The sequence below is a fragment of the Camellia sinensis genome, chromosome 2 (assembly GCF_055761805.1).
Source record: "Camellia sinensis isolate YWXY chromosome 2, ASM5576180v1, whole genome shotgun sequence".
In the NCBI taxonomy this organism is placed as follows: domain Eukaryota; kingdom Viridiplantae; phylum Streptophyta; class Magnoliopsida; order Ericales; family Theaceae; genus Camellia; species Camellia sinensis.
Window position 1 is genome coordinate 163630328 of NC_138962.1, and position 22148 is coordinate 163652475.

Here is a 22148-nt window from a genome sequence, read left to right on the forward strand (position 1 = left end):
TAGTGAATTCTTCTTAAAAAAAAAAATCACAAATATTGTACATTTTAATTGTATTTATATTAAGTGTATCTAAAAAGTTAAAAATTTTCTTAAAATATTAGAAAGATTCACTATTAAAAAAAAAAAAAAAACTCAATTTCAAGAAAATTGAATTCTGGAATTGAAACCAAACAAAGTGATTAATGTTATAAAATTATTATCGTAATAAATCATCTAATGAAGATAAATAACAAAACCCTAGTTATTTGATTGAAGTTTTATCAAACCCTAAAATGAATATTGTCTAGCCACTCATGTTCATAGAAGAAATATCCATATGAAAGATGATTCCATGAAAAACCTTGCTTTAATCTTGAATTTCGTAGTGAACTCTTTTCTCTTCAAAACAACCCCTTCCTATCACGTTAGGGATTCGACCCCATCTTGTTTGACTAGCTAAAATCTTGTTGCGGTATCTGTTTGATGAGGTAGATACCAAATACATGTGAATCAAGAGGTCAAATCCTTTGTTTCATGTGATTGGGTGACAATTATTATCACTCTATTTGTAGTTGGGACAAGACTTGCTAGTTGCAAAATACTACTTGAAAATATGTAGATACACCACATAACATGAATTGAGTGTGTTAGGACACCCCAACCTAATCTGCTTGGAATTACTCCAAACTTAATCATAAGAAAACACACTAATTTTTTAGTATTGAGATTTAAAAATTCCTCTGTGAATTTATTGACTTAATATATGACTCGAAGTTTGGTTTGAGAAATAAGGATTGGAATTGAAATTGAGATTGAGAGTTAACTATTACGAGTGTGGAATGTTTTACACACTCTATCACACCCTTTCAATACGGTAATCTCTTTTATTGACTTTATCTTTTGGGATCAATTTTGATGAAAAAAAAAAATACTATAATATGAAAGTTGTAAATACTATCACTATAAAATAAATCCCTACCAAATACTATCGGTATAAACATTACTGTGTTCCCCTTTTATGGTCCAGGAATAAAATCCAATATTATGATTGTAAATACTATCATAATTCTTATTTTTAGAGGTCCTGACATTTATTTAACATTATTGGTTAAATCTACCACTGGAGGTTTGCAAACTAGTTCAACTACTATTTTCCAAATAAAAGGTTCAAAGGCTAGTCCAAATACTATCGGCATGAAGATTATCATGTTTTACAGATTTTTGGTTGTTTGAGAACTTCCAAATAAGCCACACTTTTTTGTCTTAGTATTTTTTTAAAAAAAAATTATGTCAATTTTACTTTTTCTTTTTTTTGATCGGCAAAAGAAAAGCTTTATTGATGAAAAACATAACGAGTATGATAAGTTACATCAATAAAGCATCGGGTGCAAAAAGCATCACAGTGAAACATTTGGATCCCAACTAGGTTGGCACCTAAACGCACACCAAATCATCTGCTAGCACACACTCGAGGCTCCAAGATGGTGAGAAACCAACTATCAGAGCGGAACAAAACAAAACAAAAACAAAAAGGCAACAAAAACACTCCACAGCTGGGTCATAAGACAGATCACCAAAGAACCACACCACAATCAACCCAAATCACCAGACAGAGTCATCCACAAAGCAGTAGCTGAGCATAACATACAATAGCAGCCCAGAATCCTATTGTGGTTGCACCGGTAGCTGAGCATAACATACTAGGACCTAAAACTCTGCCATTCAATCACCAATCACCAATCAACATCCATAAACTCAGCCAAATCTGAAGATGGAGAACCAAGACAACTCAGTCCATCCCCAGCCACCACCATCTCAGCAACCCAGATCCAGGACTCCATCAGATTGGATTTGATTAGCAGCCTAACAGCAAGCTCCTATTGTGGTTGCACCTTGACAGACCAACAAAGCAACTCAGTCAATTTTACTTTTTCGATTCGTCTTATGTAGAAAAATATAAAAAGTAAAAATTTCAATAAAAATTAAAAAACCAAAATATGACAACGAAATAAAAAAAAAAAACCAAAATATTAATTTATTGTTTTTCAAATTTAATTTTTAAATTTTTTTTTTCTGTTCATCTTGTGAAGTAAAATCTAGAAGTCTAAACCTTTTTTTAATTTTAAAAAAAAAAAAATCACTAAAGATGTCAAAATCTACCAAAAAAGAAAACTTCAAACATCCATTCAATTAAAAATTTTCTAATAAATGTTATCATATTTACTGAATTAAGGATCTAGGAATTGGCTTAAATACTACTGATATGAATATTATGTTTTTCCAATCTGAAGTCCAGAAGTAGTCCAAATACTATTGTTTAAGTAAGAAGTCTAGCAGTCAAGTTAAAGATTTGTCCCCCGCTGTTCTCTCTCCTTTTCAAGAAATCCTAGTCTCTCCCCCTCTTTCTTTATTCTTTGGGGAGAGAGGGTGGTGTTTCTAGCTGTCATCTCTCCTCCATTTCTTCTCCTGTGGTTTATCTTATTTTTTTTCTTGTACATAACCATGTTAGTTACTACCACTCCTTTTGTTTCTATCATTAGTTTGCCACTGAGGAAGCTTTCAGATCTCTACTCATATTTGATTCTTGATTGAGATTCGACGTTGTTAAACACGTATTTATATGCTAGACCACCACCTCATATCCAGAATGTTTTATTTTGTAATGTAGATGCGGAGATTAAGGTATCACAACTACCAGTTGTGACGATGAACGAATCGTAAAGATGATTTGTAATGCTTGTTTGGTGATGATTTTATTTATTTATTTATTTATTTTGGTAATAGTGCCTTTCTTTGTAGAGGTTTTTTGGCCCTTTCATAGAGGTTTTCTTCTCCCTACACTGGATATGAAATTTCAAAAAGGAAGTAACGACAATGATGCAATGATGGAGGTGATTGTGCTTGTAGTTATGGCAACAATGGCAATTGTTATGAAAGTGAAGTGTTGTAGTTGTTGTAGTGGTGGTAGTAATGATAGTAACAATTGTAGTGGTGGTAATGAATGATGATAGTACCTATAACAAAGATGACAATGGTGATGGAGGCGGAGACGATGGTGCTGACCGTAGTTGCTGTGGTGGTGTAATGGTAGTGGTGGCAGTAATGATAGTAGTAATGGTGATGGTGAGGTAATAACGGTGTTTGTCGATATTTATACATAAATATTTCAAATTTAGTCAATGTTAAGTAAGTTTCGTATTATTTTAAATTTTGTTAACTTTTAATCTATATTGTAAGAGCTACTTAATATTAATGGAATACTAATAGTGATTATCGAACAAATTTAATTGATTTTTATTTAGAGAAATCCTATGGTGTGCACACCTTACTATAAAAATGTGTAACTTTATTACAAAATTTCGTAACATCAATCACAAAATACGTAATTTCATCACAAATTAGTGTAACAAAATGTCTAAAATTTTCTGGTTAATGTTGCAAAAGTTTGTGACTTAGTTACGACATTTTTTGTTACTCCAATTTATGGCGAAATTACGTATTTTGCGATAAAATTACACATTTTGTGATAGGGTGGATATAGTATGCCTCCCTAAATACTATAGCATTTTCTTTTTGTGATAAAGTTACGCATTTTGTGATTGATGTTATGAAAATTTTGTGATAAAGTTAACTTTTATTAACCTTCCAGAGTAAAATGACTTTTACTGATACAAAGTAATCTCTACTGCTTTTATAACTTAGTTTGTAGTTGAAAAGATGCTACCTTACAAATGTCACAAACAATGAGCCAAATGGAAAAGATTGAAGAATTAGAAGTATGGGTTCAATTAAACAAAAGGCAATGACAAAACTAACAACTCTTAAATATAAAAATAAAAATTTAAATACCATTCGACAAGATAAAAGCATATTTTCAATTTAGCATAGGCCATGGTTCGCATCAGAACCTCAAGCTATATTCTAATTGAATTTCCTCCCATACTCGTAGTGCTATGAATAAAATCAATCAATCCACACTAGTGCAGTCAGTCTTTTCACACATGGCTAAATTATATTTTCGCATCTTAACATCAACTGGTGCTTGAATGATCCATCCCCTTATCTCTTATTATGTTGTTAACATCACCCATTTCAACATTGTCATTTCAACTAAACCCACTTCACTTGTAAGTTCTCAGTTGATAATTCAGTACTCTAAAAAAGCATGGTTAACCTCATAAAACTCCATTCATCCCACTCTAAGCTTGGAACTTACAACCAACAATCCAACACATTCCTCAATCTCTCTGTCTTTATAACTAACCGGATAATCAAAACATCAACTTTCAATTATCTATCAGTCAACAAATTTCACAAATCCCCTCCATCATAGTTTAGGTAGTTATCTTTTCGCTTATCAAGGGACCTTAAACTCTAAAGCAACATTGGGTTCACGCAACCCCAATTCAAGTGCATATCCAAGAAATACACTTGGAACTTCATCCTAAATATGCCAATCCTTTTAACGCCTTGCCAAGAGATGAGGGAACTACTACTGAAAGTAAGCCTACTACTATTACTATGGAAAAGCCTCTGATAACATAACCTTATGGTTCTCACATTAGCTACTGCACACCAAACTTTATAAGAATTTCCTTTTAATAACCCACTCCACTTCTTCAACAAACTAATAAAATTATTTTGACGAGCCAAAACACCGCATAAGAAAAGAAAAGGAAGGGGAAATAAACATACAATCGAGGATTAGGGAAGCATCATACCATCAAATTCCAATTCAAATATTCAGCCATGGTTAATAAACATACAATTGCATATTACCAGCCATACATGCAAATAAATACACATCAATGGATTAGGGCTTTCAAACTATTAAGAGAGAAAGGAAAAAGAGGGGGAAATCAAACCAGTTGAACCCAATTTCAAAAATTACAAACCAATTTCAGAATTTAAACTAAAAGGCTAACTATTTTGGCTATCAAACCCTTAAAACTGAAGAAAACAAACGTGTTTTGAACCAAACCAATTTCAGAAATCAACCCAAAATTAAACTAAAAAAATCATATCAAACCCTAGAGTATTGTGTGAGAAATGGGGACATAGATTAAGCGCGAGAGAGAGAGAGACAGACTAAGATCGAGAGAGAGGGATAGACACTGAGAGAGAGAGAGAGAGAGAAACCTGTGATTCGCCAAAGTGGGGGAGGTGATTTGCGGCGGTGGCGGTAGCGACGTGCGACGGTGGTGCGTAACGGTGGTGATCGTCAGTGGTGAGCGGCGATGAGGTTTGGTGCAGACTCTGTTTTCTGTGTGCGTGACACAAAACATAGACCAAACTGTGTAAGTGAGGAGACGCGGGTGCCAAAATTAATTCGTTTCCCTCTAAAAAAAAAAATTCAAGCTTTAGCGACTAAAATACATTTTGTAGCCAAAAGATAGGTTATTGGCGACCAAAATTTCATAGCCAAATGTGCCATTTCACTACTATTGACGACTGAATTTTTTTAGTCAACAAAGCTAAGCATTGGTGACCAAATTCTTTGGTCGGCAAAAAGAATAAAAAAAAATTAGCTAACTGCTTGGCAACTAAACTTTATTTTGTCAGCAAATAATAATATTTGCCAACGAAATTAAATCTTTAGTAGCCCAAAGTTCAGACTATCGCTGACTAATAATTTTTAGTCGCCTATTAGTGAATATTTAGCAACTAAAAATTTTCTTTAGTCGCCAATAAATAAGATATCTCGACTAAAATAATATAGTAGCTGAAACTTGAATCATCGCCAACTAATATATTTTTGTAGTCGCCAAAACTGTAACTTTTGGCAACTAATTTTATTTTGGTTGCCAATTTTAGTCGCCAAATGTGTAAATTGTTGTAGTGGTTACTTAAATCTAGTGTTAATTTCGATTTTACCTCCTAAAGTATCATAACTTTGTCTACTTCACCCCTAAGCTTTTGATTTGATCTACTTGCTCCCTAAACTTTTGGATTTCAATCTAAGTTATCCAATTGTTCACAGCTTTTCGGAACACGTAATGACAAGCACTTCACATGCTTTGCATCCTAACAAATCCATGCATAAAGATGTCTATAATCGTCATTTTAAAAACCCCAAATTATCATTGATTGTATATATAACTTTAATAATCTAGGATTTTCATTGCGATTGAAGATGAAACACTCGTATGTAATATGAAATTTGAAGCACGTCTCTACTACGATGATGGATACAAACAAAATAGATGGAATTGATCGATTACCTCCACGTAAGTTCATTTTTTGAATAATAAAATGGATTCATTACCTCACTGTGTACATAATGGAAAAATGATAAGTTCTTTTTCTAATTTTTCATGTATTTGGTGTATAAATTGTATATGTCACTCTATGCCTTTGGTGTAGTCCCAATTACTTGTTTCATGATAGCAACATAACATCGATCACTGTTGTGAGTTCACTCTATGCCTTTGGTGTAGTCCCAATGAATGTTGTGAGTTCAAGCCTATGTGGGGTACTGGGGTGATACTCTTTTCTTTTCCGTTTCCCACATTTTTAGACTAGAATAAGTCCTAGCCAAAAAAATAAAAAAATAAACAAATCATAATGGAACATGTTTTACTTCAAAAATAACATCTCTCTAGTACTCTATTTTTTCTTTCTAGATAGTTGTATGTGACGGCTAATTGGAGGGAAAGTTTCCCCCACTAGTCCTATTGGCCTAGACCGAGGTGTGGCACATCTAGGCCGAGGTGTGGCACAGCTAGGCCAAGTGTTATCCTTCTTAGCCGAGATCATTGAGACCTTACTTGCCGAAGCCTATGTCTTGATCCGAGGTCATTACCTGCCGGAGTACCCATGTCACCTTACTTGTTATTCACACTTTGTCATGCTCTTGTCTTGTCATTCAGTCACCTTTTTGAGGAAACCCAATCCGGTGGTGCCACGTGTCCCAGCAGAGGGTTAAGTCTGCTGGCAGTAGAGAAACCCATATCATTTGTCATATCTTTGTCCTAGGAAGAGAGAGAAGCTCTAGAAAGAGAGGAAGGGGAGTTCTTGAGAGAGAAGTAGATTTCCAAGCTTGATCCTTAGAGTCTAAACCGTTTGATCCGAGTGTTGAGGTTAGACTCTTGATTTACTCTTGTTTTTCTTTATGTTTATTCGATCGCATTACTTGATCTAGCATGATTCATGAGCCATGCATTGGTTTAAAGTTTGTTTTAGAAAGAGAAAATGATGTTCTTGTGTTCTTGGAATAAAACCACGTTTTGATCCGAAAGTTTGTACCAAGATCCATGTTTTTGTGTTTGTTTTCACAAGACCTTCAAGTACGGGTACCCCGGGTCCATGTTTTTGAACTCATACCACGAAATCTCATATTTTAAATAAAGAAGTAATGATTTTAGCATTTATGTTCTTCATGTTCATATTCTTCATGTTCTTCAAAGGAAACCCAGATTTTCCCCAGACTTCGTTTCCCTGATATGGTCATCGGGACCATACCTCGGCTAAGAGGTGTAGGACCTCGGCCAAGACCTGGTTGGTACCCAACATGTTTTCCCGAGATGAGAAACAGTGTTTTAACTCCCAGCACGTGTTTTGCTTTGTCTTGACTGAGTTTTGAAAGAAATGCCGAGATCATTTACACTTATGCAAAGCTTGTTTTAGGAATGCATTCCATGTCCATTCTTGAGCATCTCTTCTTGTCTTTTTGAAGTGCATTCAATGGGATTTATTATGTACTTGTAGGCCTTGGATCCTTGCTTGTAACCCCCACACCCGAAGAGCTATGTGAGTGGTATTTTTAATAAAGCTATGTTATAAAGTTTTGATAAAGCTTTGTTTGTTTCGTTTTGGAAAAGCGTTTGTTCAAGCATGAATGATTATCCTTAATTTTTGTATCAAGTATTATCTTGTTTTGATGACATTCTTGGAAAGTCCTTAGTGCTAAGGGACTATAATGCAACTAGCGTGTTTGTCTTGGAAAGTCCTTAGTGCTAGGCGACTATAATGCAACTAGCACCCTTGTTTAAGATATCTCCCTTGTCTTGCCACCAACGGTTTACCGCGTGGGTTTGTCCGGAATGTCATCCTTTGTGTTATAATGATGCTAGTAAGCATCCCTTGAAGCTTTGAAAGACTTGATAGATGAACTTGGTTCATCCCTTGATTTTGTACAAGCTATGATATGTATTGTTTTGATAAAGATCTCGTATATCATTCATTTAACCCTTTATTACTAATATCATTCACTGAGTATCCAAGCTCACACTCTCCTTATATATATGTAGGTGACGAGCAAGAAGGCGGTGACGCCTAGATGTGTTTTGCAAGATGTTTTTGGATTCTTATTTTGTGGCATCTAGAAGATTATGCTTCTTGGCTTTGTAATTCATTTCTTTTGTATATGTCAGCTTGAGAAGCCTTTTGATCAAAATGTATTATGTATTTATTTTATTGAGATCAAGTTGTAAGACCATGTTAGAATGTATGTCATTTCATTTGATCTATGCACAGCTCTTGTGGACTAATTAGATTTAAATATATTGCTTCCGCACATGTAAGCCCTATATGTATACTCTGACTGTGTGTGAATCCTTGTAAGTTGGCCTTTGGTGATCTCGGATTACTGGCCATCACGGCACCATTCTACTAGGGGCGGAATGGGGTCGTGACAAGTAAGCTAGCTAATAAATCGGAATAAGAACACATATGTTTTCAAAAACAACATATCATGTTAGTAGAGACCGATCTTTGATCGGGCGAGCGGGGGTGTTCATTTCAGGACCTTCCCCTCTCGTACCTAAGTTCCCGAGCCGAGGCAACTTTGGTGATGATGAACACGTGGCCTTAGGCACGAGTCAGGGTTTCCTAAATTTCTCAAAACAAAATATTTAGGTAGCGACTTTGAAATTTGGCAAAGCAGTCCATGTTTAGCGCTTTTTGATTAAAAATCGATTTTCCAAAACGATTTGCTGGATTTTGACTCTTTGGTGATTTATCAGTCTTACATTACACTTTGTGAGATTAGATTCAGAACCATGACAGGAATCTGAACTATAGTAGCTAGAACCACAATTCCACAATTCGCACCCTTGCGCGCGAAGCGGATTTTGGTGCGGTCTACACAATCATTCATTCTTATCAAAATAGCATTTCAACATAACACTCTTGTAGTAATACAAAGATACTACTCACAGTGGGCTAGCACAGGTGTTGGACCTCGGATAAACCATCTATACAAAACATATAACAAAGATACACATTGCAGCACACGTTCAAAACAAATATTGTACTTTAATTCATTATTCTTACGTGTGTTCCTAGTTTATTCCATGGCTAAGGATGTCTAAATGATACTTAAGAATGCTTAAAAGAGCATGAGGATGCAAATACACACATATAAGTGTTTGCCAAAAATTGCTGGAAATAGGGTCTTTGCTCGAGCGCATCCTTGGTTGCTTGAGCGGTGTGGCTCGACTGCAAAAGTACTAGATGGTGTCAAAGTAGGCTCGAGCCGTCACTTGGTCGCTAGAGCCAAGTGCAATGCAAGGTCGAGTTCGCTCGAGCGCGCACTTGGTCGCTTGAGCCAACTGCAAATGTTTGCAAAAATACTGGATACATGCTAAGTTTGCTCAAGCCACGGATCCGTCGCTCGAGCGAACTAGGCAAATTCTAGGTTTTCCATAATAGAATTCAAGTTCAAAAAGTGTGGTTTCAAGTCTCAAAAGCTTTGTATGGCTAACAAGGACATGAAGAATTGCTCCATAACTCTTAAATACATAATTTATTTCAAACCAAAGCTTCAAAACCTTTTCTACTTTTCAAAACAAAACTTAAACACACATAATTTTGCCAGACATGTAAAGGTAATCAATTCTTTTCCTTCAAACTACCAATGTATGAAATGATGAGTGTAAAATTGTGAAAAAACCTAAGAAACAACAAGTATAAGTTCCATGCATGTATGAATTTTTGGAAAATCAAACTTGAAGATGAGGAATTATGCATGCATGTACACAATTAGCTAAATCCTACAAGAACTCAAGTGATTCTAACCATTTCCTTTCAAATTCATGCAAATGATCCTACAAACTTAGTGAATTCAATTCTACATGAATTATCTACAAGAATTATGGGTGAATTCCATACATAGAGTTTGAATTTAGGCATTGATAGCTTAAGTTATTCAAATCTTCTTCAAATTCTCTGCAATGTCTATACTCACTCTAAAGTGTTGTTTTCACTCTTACTCGAAAATTTCAGTGTAATTGATGTCAAAATGAACTCTTAAACTTATTTAAGGCATATATATATATATATATATATATGTGTGTGTGTGTGTAGATTAAGTTAAGTTAATCAAATAAGATTAGAGCTAATTAATTAAACTTAATTATAATAATCCTTATAAAGTCTAATTGATTTATTCTAATTATTTTGATCAAAATCAAACTTGTCATATGATTCTAAATATTTCAATTAACCTATTGAACTAGTCAATTTCGGTATGAATCCGTTTGGACTTTCAATTTCGAATTCTAAGTTGGCATTCTAACAGATATTTCATAAGCAAACAAATAGACACAAATTAAATATATAATCATGCAATTATGCTCAATGAAATAATATATAAAAATAATACATGTATCCGGGTCGTCACAAAACTAGTATCAAATTTAGGATATCTTAAACTTTTCATCAAATTAAGGATAATTGTGACTTTCAGCAATTATTCATAGTTGTTGGAGCTGCAGTCGTATAACACTACTGGACGACCACCTCATTGCAAAAATTAGTAGAAAAATTATACTAGCCGGACATCCCTGGTCGTCCTCCAAGTCAATCGATAATTTGATAAAATTTCAGATAACTCCATTAGAACGTGTGATATCAGATGAAATTTTTATTCGAATTTGATAAAAAAAAATGTTAAAACGTTGGAAATGTCCTAATAAAAAGTATAATTTAAACAAATAACTATATATAATTTTAATTAAATTATTTATTATATTTAAAAAAAGGATAAATTAAAACACACCCTTTGAAGTTTACTTAAACTATAAATTACTCCCTGTGATTTTATAAATTAGTTATGCCCTTCAAGATTTTTAATTTCATAGCAAATAGGTCATTTAATTAATAAATCATTAAGTTAATTAATAGTTTTTAATAATATTAAAATTTTATTTCAATTAATAATTTAGATAATTTTATTATTGTATAGATGAATAGTTAGAAATTTTATTTTTTTAATTAATTGTGTTAAATAAAAAATTCTGATAAAAAAATATTTATAATTTTTTAAATCACAAAAAATAATTTATATTTTAAAATCTCAAAAAGTATTTATAATTTACTCATAAAAAAAAAAAATAAGAACGTTCTTCTATTTATTATTATTATTATTATTTTGATCACTGCGCCTGGATTTTTTTTAGTGGATTTGCTAGGGTTTACTCTCTCTCTCTCTGGTTTTCGTAGTTGGAAGGAAGGAAGAGAATGGTGTACCAAATGGCACCGTATGGGATTCAATCAATGCTGAAAGAAGGGCACAAGCATCTGTCTGGACTGGACGAAGCTGTGCTCAAGAACATCGATGCCTGCAAACAGCTCTCTACCATCACCAGAACTTCTCTCGGTCCGAATGGTACTTACTTGTATTCTCTTTCTTTCTCTCTTAAGTTTTTCCATGCCTTTTACTTTGAAAAGATTTGTAATTCACTTTCATATATGTAAACTTTGGTGGTCCATTTCTGTACTCTGTTGCTTAAACGTTGGTGTGTGGAGGGAAACAATTACCAGTTTTGTGAGCAAGTAAAACTTGAATAGCTTGATTGAATAATTTTGAGTGGGAGAACATTTTACAACACCAGCAATTTATGATTTGCAACCCCGTGTACGCTTTTCTTCTAAATTGTTAATTTTGTGATCCTAAGCGATATGCAGTTGTGTCCAATTTGTTTTCTTTAAGGCTGTGTTTGGACCAAGTGTTTGGGTAGGGATTTGTAGAGGGAATGTAAAAGGAGAATTGTCTCGAAGATGTTTTCTTTAAGGCTGTGTTTGAACCAAGGGTTTGGGTAAGGATTTGTAGACGGAATATAAAAGGAGAAGGGAAGGTGAATCAAATATAAGTTTTTTTATTTTTATTTATATATATATATATATTTTGGGTTAAGTCCTTAACCGAAACAAAGCCTTTAGGAGGTGGAAAAAATCCTTATGTAATACTTACTTCAATTAAAGAGTAAAGACTTACTTTGCATAACTGGTATTTCAATGCCTGTGGTTTTTTCTATTGTAGAAGCAGTTTTAAGTCTTCATTTTTTGTTTAGGGAACTTTTGGAATATCCCATCATTCTCTTTAATTGTGATTGCATTCATATATTCAGGTATGAACAAGATGGTTATCAATCATTTGGACAAGCTTTTCATTACAAATGATGCTGCTACTATTGTGAATGAACTCGAGGTTCAGCATCCCGCAGCCAAGATTTTGGTTTTGGCGGGCAAGGCTCAACAGGAGGAGATAGGAGATGGAGCTAATTTAACAGTTTCATTTGCTGGGGAGCTCCTTCAAAATGCTGAGGAGCTCATAAGGATGGGATTGCACCCAAGTGAGATAATCATAGGATACACGAAAGCAATTAATGAGGTTTACACTAAGTGTCCAGAATCACTGGTATTTCTTATGTACAAAAAGTACAAGTAATTGTTATATCTCATTATCTTTGACCATGCTTGCAGACTGTTGAAATCTTGGATGAATTGGTTGAAAAAGGTTTTGAAAAGATGGATGTAAGGAACAAGGATGAAGTTATTAAACGAATGAAAGCTGCTGTTGCTAGCAAGCAATTTGGGCTGGAGGATATTTTATGCCCTCTTATTGCTGAGGTGAATCTTCTCTACCTTTGCCGTAGTTTTTAGCTATAGCATCCTCTGTTATCAGAATCTTACGATTCGCGATTCGATTCGCGATTCGATACGTAATTTTTGCAAAATCGATACGAATCTATGAGTGAATCTATTTCGGAAGTGAATCTCTAGTGAATCGCACGATTCACAATCGATTCACGATTCGATTCAATTTTTACGATTCATGCAATTTTTGAAATTATTGTGTTCGACATATTTTCGACTCATATTTTTCATCTTTTTAGTGAAAATGACATAATACAACTTTTAATAGTATTTAATACCAAAATAACTAACATATATATATGATTTGTTATTATTTTAGTGATCATAGAGTTTTTTATAGGATCCAATCAGATTCAGTCTGACCTAACATATTTTTAACATTTCTTCTCATTTTTGTCCCCTTCAAAAAATTGTAATATATCTTCTAAAGATGTTGAAGATTAGAGTTACACTATGAATTATCTATTACTATTTTATTAAATTGAATACTACATGTGTGAGGTCAGTTATACCTGTTAAAATGTTTTAGGCTTTAAAATAAAATATCCTAAATAATTCTTTCTTATTATTTGCTCACTCTTACTTAGAAAAATATATATGCTTATTGTCCAAATATCAATATCGTTGTTAACTATTGTTACTTTAGAAATTAATAGTTTCTATTTGGTTATTACCTTTATTAAGAATGGTTGATAAAAAAATCTAAAAAAAAAAAAAAAAAAAAAAGGTAAGATGGTGATTTTACGTAGGAACCTTTGTTAACTTCTTACCTATTAAATTACGTGATTATCATTCAAAATAATATTTTTGTTGATTTAAGTTTAAATATTTTATATTCATAAGATACATTTAACATCTAAATGTGCAGATATATGTTTTTAAGTGATTAAGAAAAAGTGATTGAATCTTTACGATTCGCGATTCGATTCGATTCGCGATTCGGTACGAGACCATTTCGATTCACGATACGAATCCCGATTTGACAACTATGATAGCATCAGGTACATTAGATTATGACTATCATTATATGGCTGCAATATAGGCATGCATACAAGTATGTCCCAAGAATCCTGCAAACTTTAATGTGGATAATGTCCGAGTTGCAAAGCTTTTGGGTGGAGGTTTGCATAATTGCACTATTGTTCGAGGTATGGTTCTGAAGAATGATGCTGTTGGGTCCATAAAGCAAGTAGAGAAAGCCAAGGTAGGCACTAATCTATCCATTTTCTTAAAGTATTTTCAGTTTTAACAGACATTTTTTTCTTGCGCACTGATGTTGAACCATAGGATATGTTGCAATTTTTTTCCTCCTATGATCTTATCTTGAGTTTCTTCCAGTTCTCTAGTTTTTTCCTTTCATTTTTTCTCCCGAGGTAAATTTCACTTTTCTTGTTGTTTGATGCTTGGAATAGGATAGAGAACTTAGTTTAGTACTTATTCTCTGACTGCTATTCATATAGAAGGTTAAACTTTTACTTGCTATTATTAACCTTTATTTGGATGCTGCTGTTTTTGTTATTGATATGAAGCGTAAATGATTCACATGGTGGAATGGGTTTATGGAATTTCTCAATAAAGGAAATAATTTGAAGCAGTATCAAACTCCAATGATTTACATGTAGAATGAATTGTTACTGTCACTTTTTGTTTGATGAATTAGATCATTGTGATTTCCTCATGGGAAAGAATTTAGGTGTGTTCATGGATCGAATTGGTATTGTTTCAAAGTGGATTTAGCACCAAACTGATCCCTATAGTTCCAGAAAACTTGGAACCAAAACCAGACTATTGAGGCTATGCAACTGCCCCAGAACCAAACTGTAGAAATCAGTTTGGTTCGGTTTTCGTTCTATCATTCAAGGTTATTTTATTCCAGAAAGTCCCAAATATAAATCAATAGAAGAAGATCAATTAATTGCAAAAAAATTTAACATGAAAGTCTAAAGTGTGTAGTGTATGTATGTATAAAATAGGCAAATCTATTTGGTTAGATTAAATGTGATATCAAATTAAATTGGGTTGATCAATTTGCCGTCTTTGTGGAAGCATACCATTGTATTACATGTTTCTGGAAGTTCTCCTTCTACTTGATTAGATAAAAGGCTTAGATGTGTACTATTTCAAACCTGAAGTAGTGACCTGGAACAAAACAAGAATGGCATCTTTTAAAGTCACGATTATGATCCTGAGGGTTAAACCATTGTAACATATTATAGGGTTTCTATATAGCCTTGTGTAGTACAACTTCTTGCTTGTTGTATATGCATAATTCTTTGGTTGCCATATTATTCTGCAAGTCACCACAAGATGTTTAAATTAGGCAGTTTCTGACTTGTGGCAGCGTACAGACTTGTGGATCCTTGACCTTCTCTCTTTCCCTTGTTTTTCCACATTATAAATGTTGCTTAGAAGTTTATATCTACCTGATGCGAGATAGATTACACTCATCAACTTTTAGTGGACTAACTGATAGTATTCTTATTTATCAAAATATATATATATATATATATATATATTCTATGATCATTTTGATCTTGTAATTGCAGTTGAAGGTAGGTTGTAATTGTATTTTTGTGATTACATCTTAAAAAGCTCATTGTGAAATGGGTTTATGGACTATCAACACAATTCTTTTGGCCATATGAGTAAATTATGTGAATGACTGCATAAGAAAATTATTGGTTTTGTAGTTCTTTGACTTTATATGTATAGGCCAAAGATGCACAGGGCATATTGCTTTGAAGTGGAAATTCACTGTGCATCAAGTTATTGAACTTCATTTTTATCCATAATTTTGTAGGTTGCCGTGTTTGTTGGTGGTGTTGATACATCTGCAACTGAAACAAAAGGAACAGTCCTTATTCATAGTGCTGAGCAGGTACATTCTTGATGAAGAAATTGTTCCCCTGTCTACATTCTACCATGTGCTTTCTGTACTTTACTATTTCTGATGTCTTCCTTAGATAATCATGCCTAATTCTTTTTACTTTTGGTGGTTGGGGGGGGGGGGGGGGGGTGTTGTGTGTGAACCTCAAAGTGCTTCTTTTCTTATAATGTGTAAAATTGTCCTGATACATAATTGACTTGTTTACTACTTATTCAAAGCTAATAATCGAAGAAGTGTTGACAAACGGTTTGTCATCTTGAAAGTGATAGTTTAGTTGATAAATTGGAGTTTGGCTGCCTGCTTAGCTTATTGGACTCACTCTTTTGATTGCAGTATGTGTTTTTAGTTAACATATTTGTTGTGAGTTTGAATAGGGTATTTGTGCATTGAGTTGAGAGTGCTTTTAATATATATATATATATATATTTTTTCAGTTTCCCCAAAGGTCCTGCCTGGCTTTCAATAGTATTTGATTGTTTGTTTGTTTTGGTTTGGCTTAAATGAGTTGTTGTTCACTGTTCTTTGGATTGCCAATGCATGCTTGGATTCAGATATTTTTCTATAGCTTTTTTTTTTTAACAGTTGATGCATACTTGTAGTCAGATATTGTTTGTATAGCTTCTTTCATTATTTGATACTAAATTTTCCTGGCAATCTTCCTCTTGTCATCTTGGAATCCTCCAGCTAGAGAATTACGCAAAAACTGAAGAAGCCAAAGTTGAGGAGCTCATCAAAGCAGTTGCAGACTCAGGTGCCAAGGTTATTGTTAGTGGAGCAGCAGTTGGAGAGATGGCACTGCACTTCTGTGAGCGTTACAAGTATATTGTCCCCTACTCTTTTTTTTTGTCTTTGTCATTTCATTTGCTATCATGTTTCTACTGAACCTATGGCCAAACGTTTTTACCAACAATTGTGGTTTGAATAGTTTCGAAATATGGTTAATGTTCCATGTTACACAATTATTTTGCCAGTTGGAATGGTCCTTATTGCATGTGTATGATTCTCATTGCTTATATGCAACATATTAGAATCATAGCTAAGGCAACACTGTAAGGGTATTGTGTATATTCGGAGACATACAAGATTCTTTTCCTTCTGAAGCAGCAGCTGATTTTTAATGAACAGTTGCTATTGTAGTTCAATATTTTTTTCTTCCACTTTTGTAGTTGGTGAAGTGAATAATGTCCCTTAAATAAGCCTCTAGTGATGCATTTACAGACATCAGCTATCATTCTCACATCCTCTTTTGTATTCCTGTCTGTGTATGTATAATATTTTTTGTAAGTTTGTCTGTGTATCCATGTCCATTAGACAATATCATCTATATCTTTTGTATTTGTCATTATTTTATTTTTCTGTCAATTTTATTCTGATTGGTATGCATGATGCAACGTTATCATTCCCCACCCAATTTGAGCCAAGTTCCATGTACGCAATTTCTATTATGTAGTGCTACTACCTTACATATGCTCTTCTGGAGGTTCTCTTAAGCCTGTTTTACTAATCTGATTCACAACAAATTTATTCACAGGCTTATGGTCTTAAAAATCAGTTCCAAATTTGAACTGCGACGATTTTGCCGTACAACTGGTGCTGTTGCTCTTGTAAGCATACTAGCACATTTGCATTTCATTCGGTGCAAAAATTTATTTGACCTCTTTCTCATGTTCTTATTAATTTTGGAAACAGTTGAAGCTTGGTCCACCAAATCCAGATGATTTGGGGTACGTGGATTCTGTGTCTGTGGAGGAAATTGGCGGTGTTAGGGTATGATCAAGCTGCTTTTGGTTTTAATTTTGTTGGGCTTTTGCCTTATGTTTCTTCATCTTCTTCTTCCCCAGCATGATCTTTATATCTAATAAATAATAGGTCACCATTGTGAGAAATGAAGAAGGTGGAAACTCTGTATGCACTGTGGTCCTACGAGGAAGTACCGATAGTATATTGGATGACCTTGAAAGAGCAGTTGATGATGGTGTGAATACATACAAGGTAATTCTGTTTAACACATCTATGATACTTATTTTAGCTAGGTCATCTTTTACCGGTCATTTTTATTTGAATCTATTATTCACTTCATAAAAAGTGTTGCATATTGATGTTTAAAAGTAAGTGTTGCATCAGTTTCTACTGGTCCTTAAGGAGCTAATCTGAATGTGGCTTTATGCATCTTTGTGCCAGGCAATGTGCAGGGACAGCCGTATCGTACCTGGAGCTGCAGCTACTGAAATTGAGTTGGCTAGAAGACTGAAGGAGTTTTCTTTGAAGGAAACAGGGTACGTAGTTTCCTCTCCATAGATAGATAGATAGATATGATGCATGGGTATATTATGAGATATGCTTGTTGAGATATGTTATGCTGTATATATTGTGATGTGATGCATGGGCGAGAATGTTTGTGATGTTTATGCCTAGGCAAGTTAGTGGTTATGTGTGGATCTGCCTTAGGCGTTGGGGGGCTGATGAGATATGGGAGTGCCTAATTTAATGTCTCCTGTACTTCGGGGTTGGGTGAAGTGTTTATGCATCTTTTTAGTATGTCCAACATGTTGCATCACTTTTTTTGAGATCTGTGTAACATTATGGCAGATGATTACAGTATCTTGGGGAGGTTCCGGAGAAGAAGCGTGAATTCTGTTTTGATCATGTTTGTCAAAATTGTGCTTCTTCTTAGTTGTTACTCATCTTACAACAGGCTTATTCAACACATATTAGTGTCATTTCCACCCCCATTTATCATGTGAGACAACTATTTGACACATTCTAAGATCATGGTTGTTAAATTCAGGATCCTACGTAGGATTGCTGAGAGGATCTCGTGCATAAGATTCTGCTTTCTATTAAAAATAAGATAAAAATGCAAACAAGGATGATGTGTATTAAAAGGTGAAAACTCAAAAACCCAGCATCTTACTTACGATCCTTCCTATGATCCTACACAATCCCACACTATCCTACTTGCGATCCTACTATAACACCGATCCTACAATGATTTGAATCGTTTTGGCAATTTAGGATCTTATGATCCTACGATCTGGATCACAATTTTGATAACCATGTCTAAAATGTCTGTGCAAAATAGATGTTACCTTTCTTATTTGTTGATTAGTGCTTATCTCTACTGATGGCTATATTTCAAAATCGTACGTTTTATTATTACCTGTGCATTGGATATTTCTTCTACTAAACTAATGATTGTGAACTTAGGGTTTTCCTTCTTTTGCATAAAGATTCACAGTGCGTAGTGTTTCTACTTGCTTGGTGATAGGATTTGACACTCTTTCTTTGCAGATTGGATCAATATGCTATCGCAAAATTTGCCGAGAGCTTTGAGATGGTACCTAAAACCCTGGCTGAGAATGCTGGCCTGAATGCAATGGAAATAATATCTTCTTTGTATGCTGAACACGCATCTGGAAACACCAAGGTAGGCATTGACTTGGAGGAAGGTGTATCCAAGGATGTCTCTCCCAAGAATATTTGGGACCTGCATGTCACCAAGTAAGCTACTTCTCACTATCTTACAGCCATTTGTTCTTTCCCTCTAAGAGCTTCTTCAATGGTATGGTCAAAAGCTTGCTGTTGTCAAAATATAGCATGGTATATATGGTATAAAAATCATTGTTTGCTTGTATATAGTATATGTATCAATAGTCTATTGGCTATGAACTTGGGGGGACTTTTAACTGAGTGTTTGTCAGCTTTTTGTTTTTAAACTTTCATACTAAAGTAATTTACAGATATTAACTTGGTTATTGTGATCCAACCCTATCTTTTTTGATCATATTATGTGTACACCTGAAGTATTTGTCCAAAGTATTTTGAAGCTGAGGCAAGGTCGGACTTGTGCTGGCCTTTAACACTAATATACCCTGTGTGAGTTGTTCTGAAAATACATGGCAGGAATTGCGGGTTCACTGTTACTTAGATGAGGGATTGGTATGCATGCCATGCTAAAACTTTGACTCATTTTATGTGATTCAAACTATTTTGCTGTTTACAGGTTTTTTGCTCTCAAATATGCTGCAGATGCTGCTTGCACTGTGCTACGGGTAGATCAGGTAAGCCATTAGCTACTGGTTTCATGGTTTACTTTCTTCTGAGATACCACCTTTGAATTGACTATCGAATCCCTCTTCTCTGGCTGTTCAATTCATCCTTCTTAATGATTTCATTTTGAGGGGTAAAGTTTATAAATCAAGCTGTATGATGGGATTTATTTGGGCCATTTAAAGGAACAAATCAAAAGGAACAAATCAAACTTGTTCAAATCAAAGAACTAAAGAATTCAGAGGTTCCTTGAACGAACTTGTTCAAATCACTATGTAGTAATAGGTCATCAATATAATACTGAGCTGGTGAAGAGAATAAATTCTCAACTGAACGATAGGTGGAAGTACCAATACCTAGAGGGAAGAAATATTTTTATTTTGTGATGGACAATAAGTTCAATGAACTATCATCAAAGACTATAGCATTGGAGTACGCAAAATATAGAGAAAAATACAGGGAATTTAAACTTGAGAATGTTGTAGCCACTTGTAAAATTTGTCCAATAATATGTAAATCAAGGGGTCCATTTTGGCAAAAACGGCTGTTATATTTTGGCTTTTGGGAAGGGAGACCAAGTAAGAGAATTAAAGAGAAATGAATAATGAACTATAAAACATGTAGTTAACGAATATGCATGACAGGAGACGACAAAAATTTAAGCGGAAATTACAAGACACTGGGAAATGGGGAAATATTTACCAAAAGATCGAGGTGCACCTTTTGCTGTGGTTTTGTTTCACAGAAAAAGTTGCACCCCCATATGTTTGTAATTATTTCTTGTTTTTTACACTGACTTGTATTTTTACCAAAATTTAATTAGGTGCGTCACACTGAAAATGATCTGAAATGTGGTAAAATCTTAAATCAACTGCTAAAAATGATTTGGGCACTGGTAAAATCTCCATTAGGGTGAGATGCCAGTGCCATAACAGATTCACCTGTGTGATCCACTAGAGTGTTGAGAGGAAATTGGTTGAAATGTAGATTTGATGCTAGTGTTAAAAAGCAGAACTGCTGTTTCCAAAACTTTTTATTTTGTTTGTTCTGGTGGGGAGGGGGGAATTTGGTTGGACAGGCCAAAATCAAAAGGCTACTTGGAGCTGTCACCAAATACATAAATGATTTATCCAGTGATTTTTAGTCCATCTATTGGAGCTTATTGTTTTTACAATATTTAGTTTTCATCCTTTGGAAGTGTAATATCAAACCCATGCAGTCCACCCAGTGTCATTTCTTTTATTAAATCATGTCTTGACTTGTATATATTCTGCAGATTATAATGGCAAAACCAGCTGGTGGACCAAGGAGGGAGCAGCCTGCTGCGGGGATGGATGAGGACTAAGGCTTTGTATGAGCTGCAGCAAGTGACTGTAATGACAATGCTTGGGCTATGTTTTTGTTCTTTTTTGCATGCCAAAAACTTGGCCTAAGAAATTTTTGTTTTAAAATGACATAAATTGGTGTTCCTTCTTGTATAATTTACTTGTATTTATTTATTTATTTTTCTTTTTGAATTTTTTTTTTTGAAGTTTGTTTATGGGGTTGATCCTAATTTTTCTTGCATTAGTGCTGTGGTGCTGAACTTAAAACTGATACCGGGGATACCACTTGGCATAAGCATTTAAATTATTTGGTTGATTTCCTATTACTCTGGGCAGATTTGATCTTTTCAATTTTTTTTCCAGCCAGTGGATGAATTTTCTCTCTTCAAGACAAATTGTAACAACGATAGTATTGTTTGTGTGCTCTCACTATTAGCTTTGTTTCAACGCACAAATTTCAGGTATCACCTTCACAGATGTCAACTGAAAGCCCAAGTAACATTGAACCAAATAGCATGGAGAGAAAGAAAACATGCATGCATTTAACCTTTTTCATAGGCATTTTCTCGATCAATTGATAAGCATTGGCCAAACAGCATCAATCAATACAGACTAACCATCACGCATTACTGGCATACACTCATTTTGCTGAGGCATTAGTATTACTGGTATGATTGCAATCTCTACAATTTTATTCTTGGGTAAAATTGTCAGTCCACAAGCATATCTGCTAGCCCCCTTTCCAAACAGCCCGTCACCCCATACCAGCCACTGACATCTCTCTTCTCTTTATATACCTGGCCGTTTGTTTAGAGAGTTAAAGGGGGAATTAGGATTGATAGTGAGGTGTGATCTACTAATATTGTGTTTGTTTTGAGAGATGAGGAGGGGATTGATAATGAGCTCTACATTAGGATGGGCTTCCCCAAGGGGATTCGGATGAGTTTTTAGGACTTAGTAGTAGAAAAATTGTTCGGTGGATTAGAAATTTTTTATTTTTATTTATTTTTTATTTTATTTTTTACATG

At 34.3% G+C, this 22148-nt stretch overlaps 1 protein-coding gene and 1 long non-coding RNA gene across 2 annotated transcripts; one reads left to right on the forward strand and one right to left on the reverse strand.

Moving 5' to 3' along the window:
• Positions 1–1279: 1279 nt before the first annotated feature.
• LOC145819729 (uncharacterized) lies at positions 1280–5282 on the reverse strand. The gene is made up of 2 exons (XR_014360492.1): positions 5119–5282; positions 1280–1871 (listed from the first exon to the last, which is right to left on the reverse strand). It is a non-coding gene; the product is annotated as an uncharacterized LOC145819729 (long non-coding RNA).
• A 6034-nt stretch (positions 5283–11316) lies between these two features.
• Positions 11317–21446, forward strand: LOC114287258 (T-complex protein 1 subunit theta). The gene is made up of 13 exons (XM_082916008.1): positions 11317–11587; positions 12330–12592; positions 12685–12831; positions 13901–14062; positions 15659–15736; positions 16430–16563; positions 17277–17349; positions 17435–17512; positions 17615–17737; positions 17927–18021; positions 19037–19246; positions 19749–19806; positions 21072–21446. The coding sequence occupies exons 1-13, from the start codon at positions 11440–11442 to the stop codon at positions 21138–21140; spliced, it is 1638 nt and encodes a 545-aa protein (XP_082772134.1). The 5' UTR covers positions 11317–11439; the 3' UTR covers positions 21141–21446.
• The last annotated feature ends 702 nt before the right edge of the window (positions 21447–22148 follow it).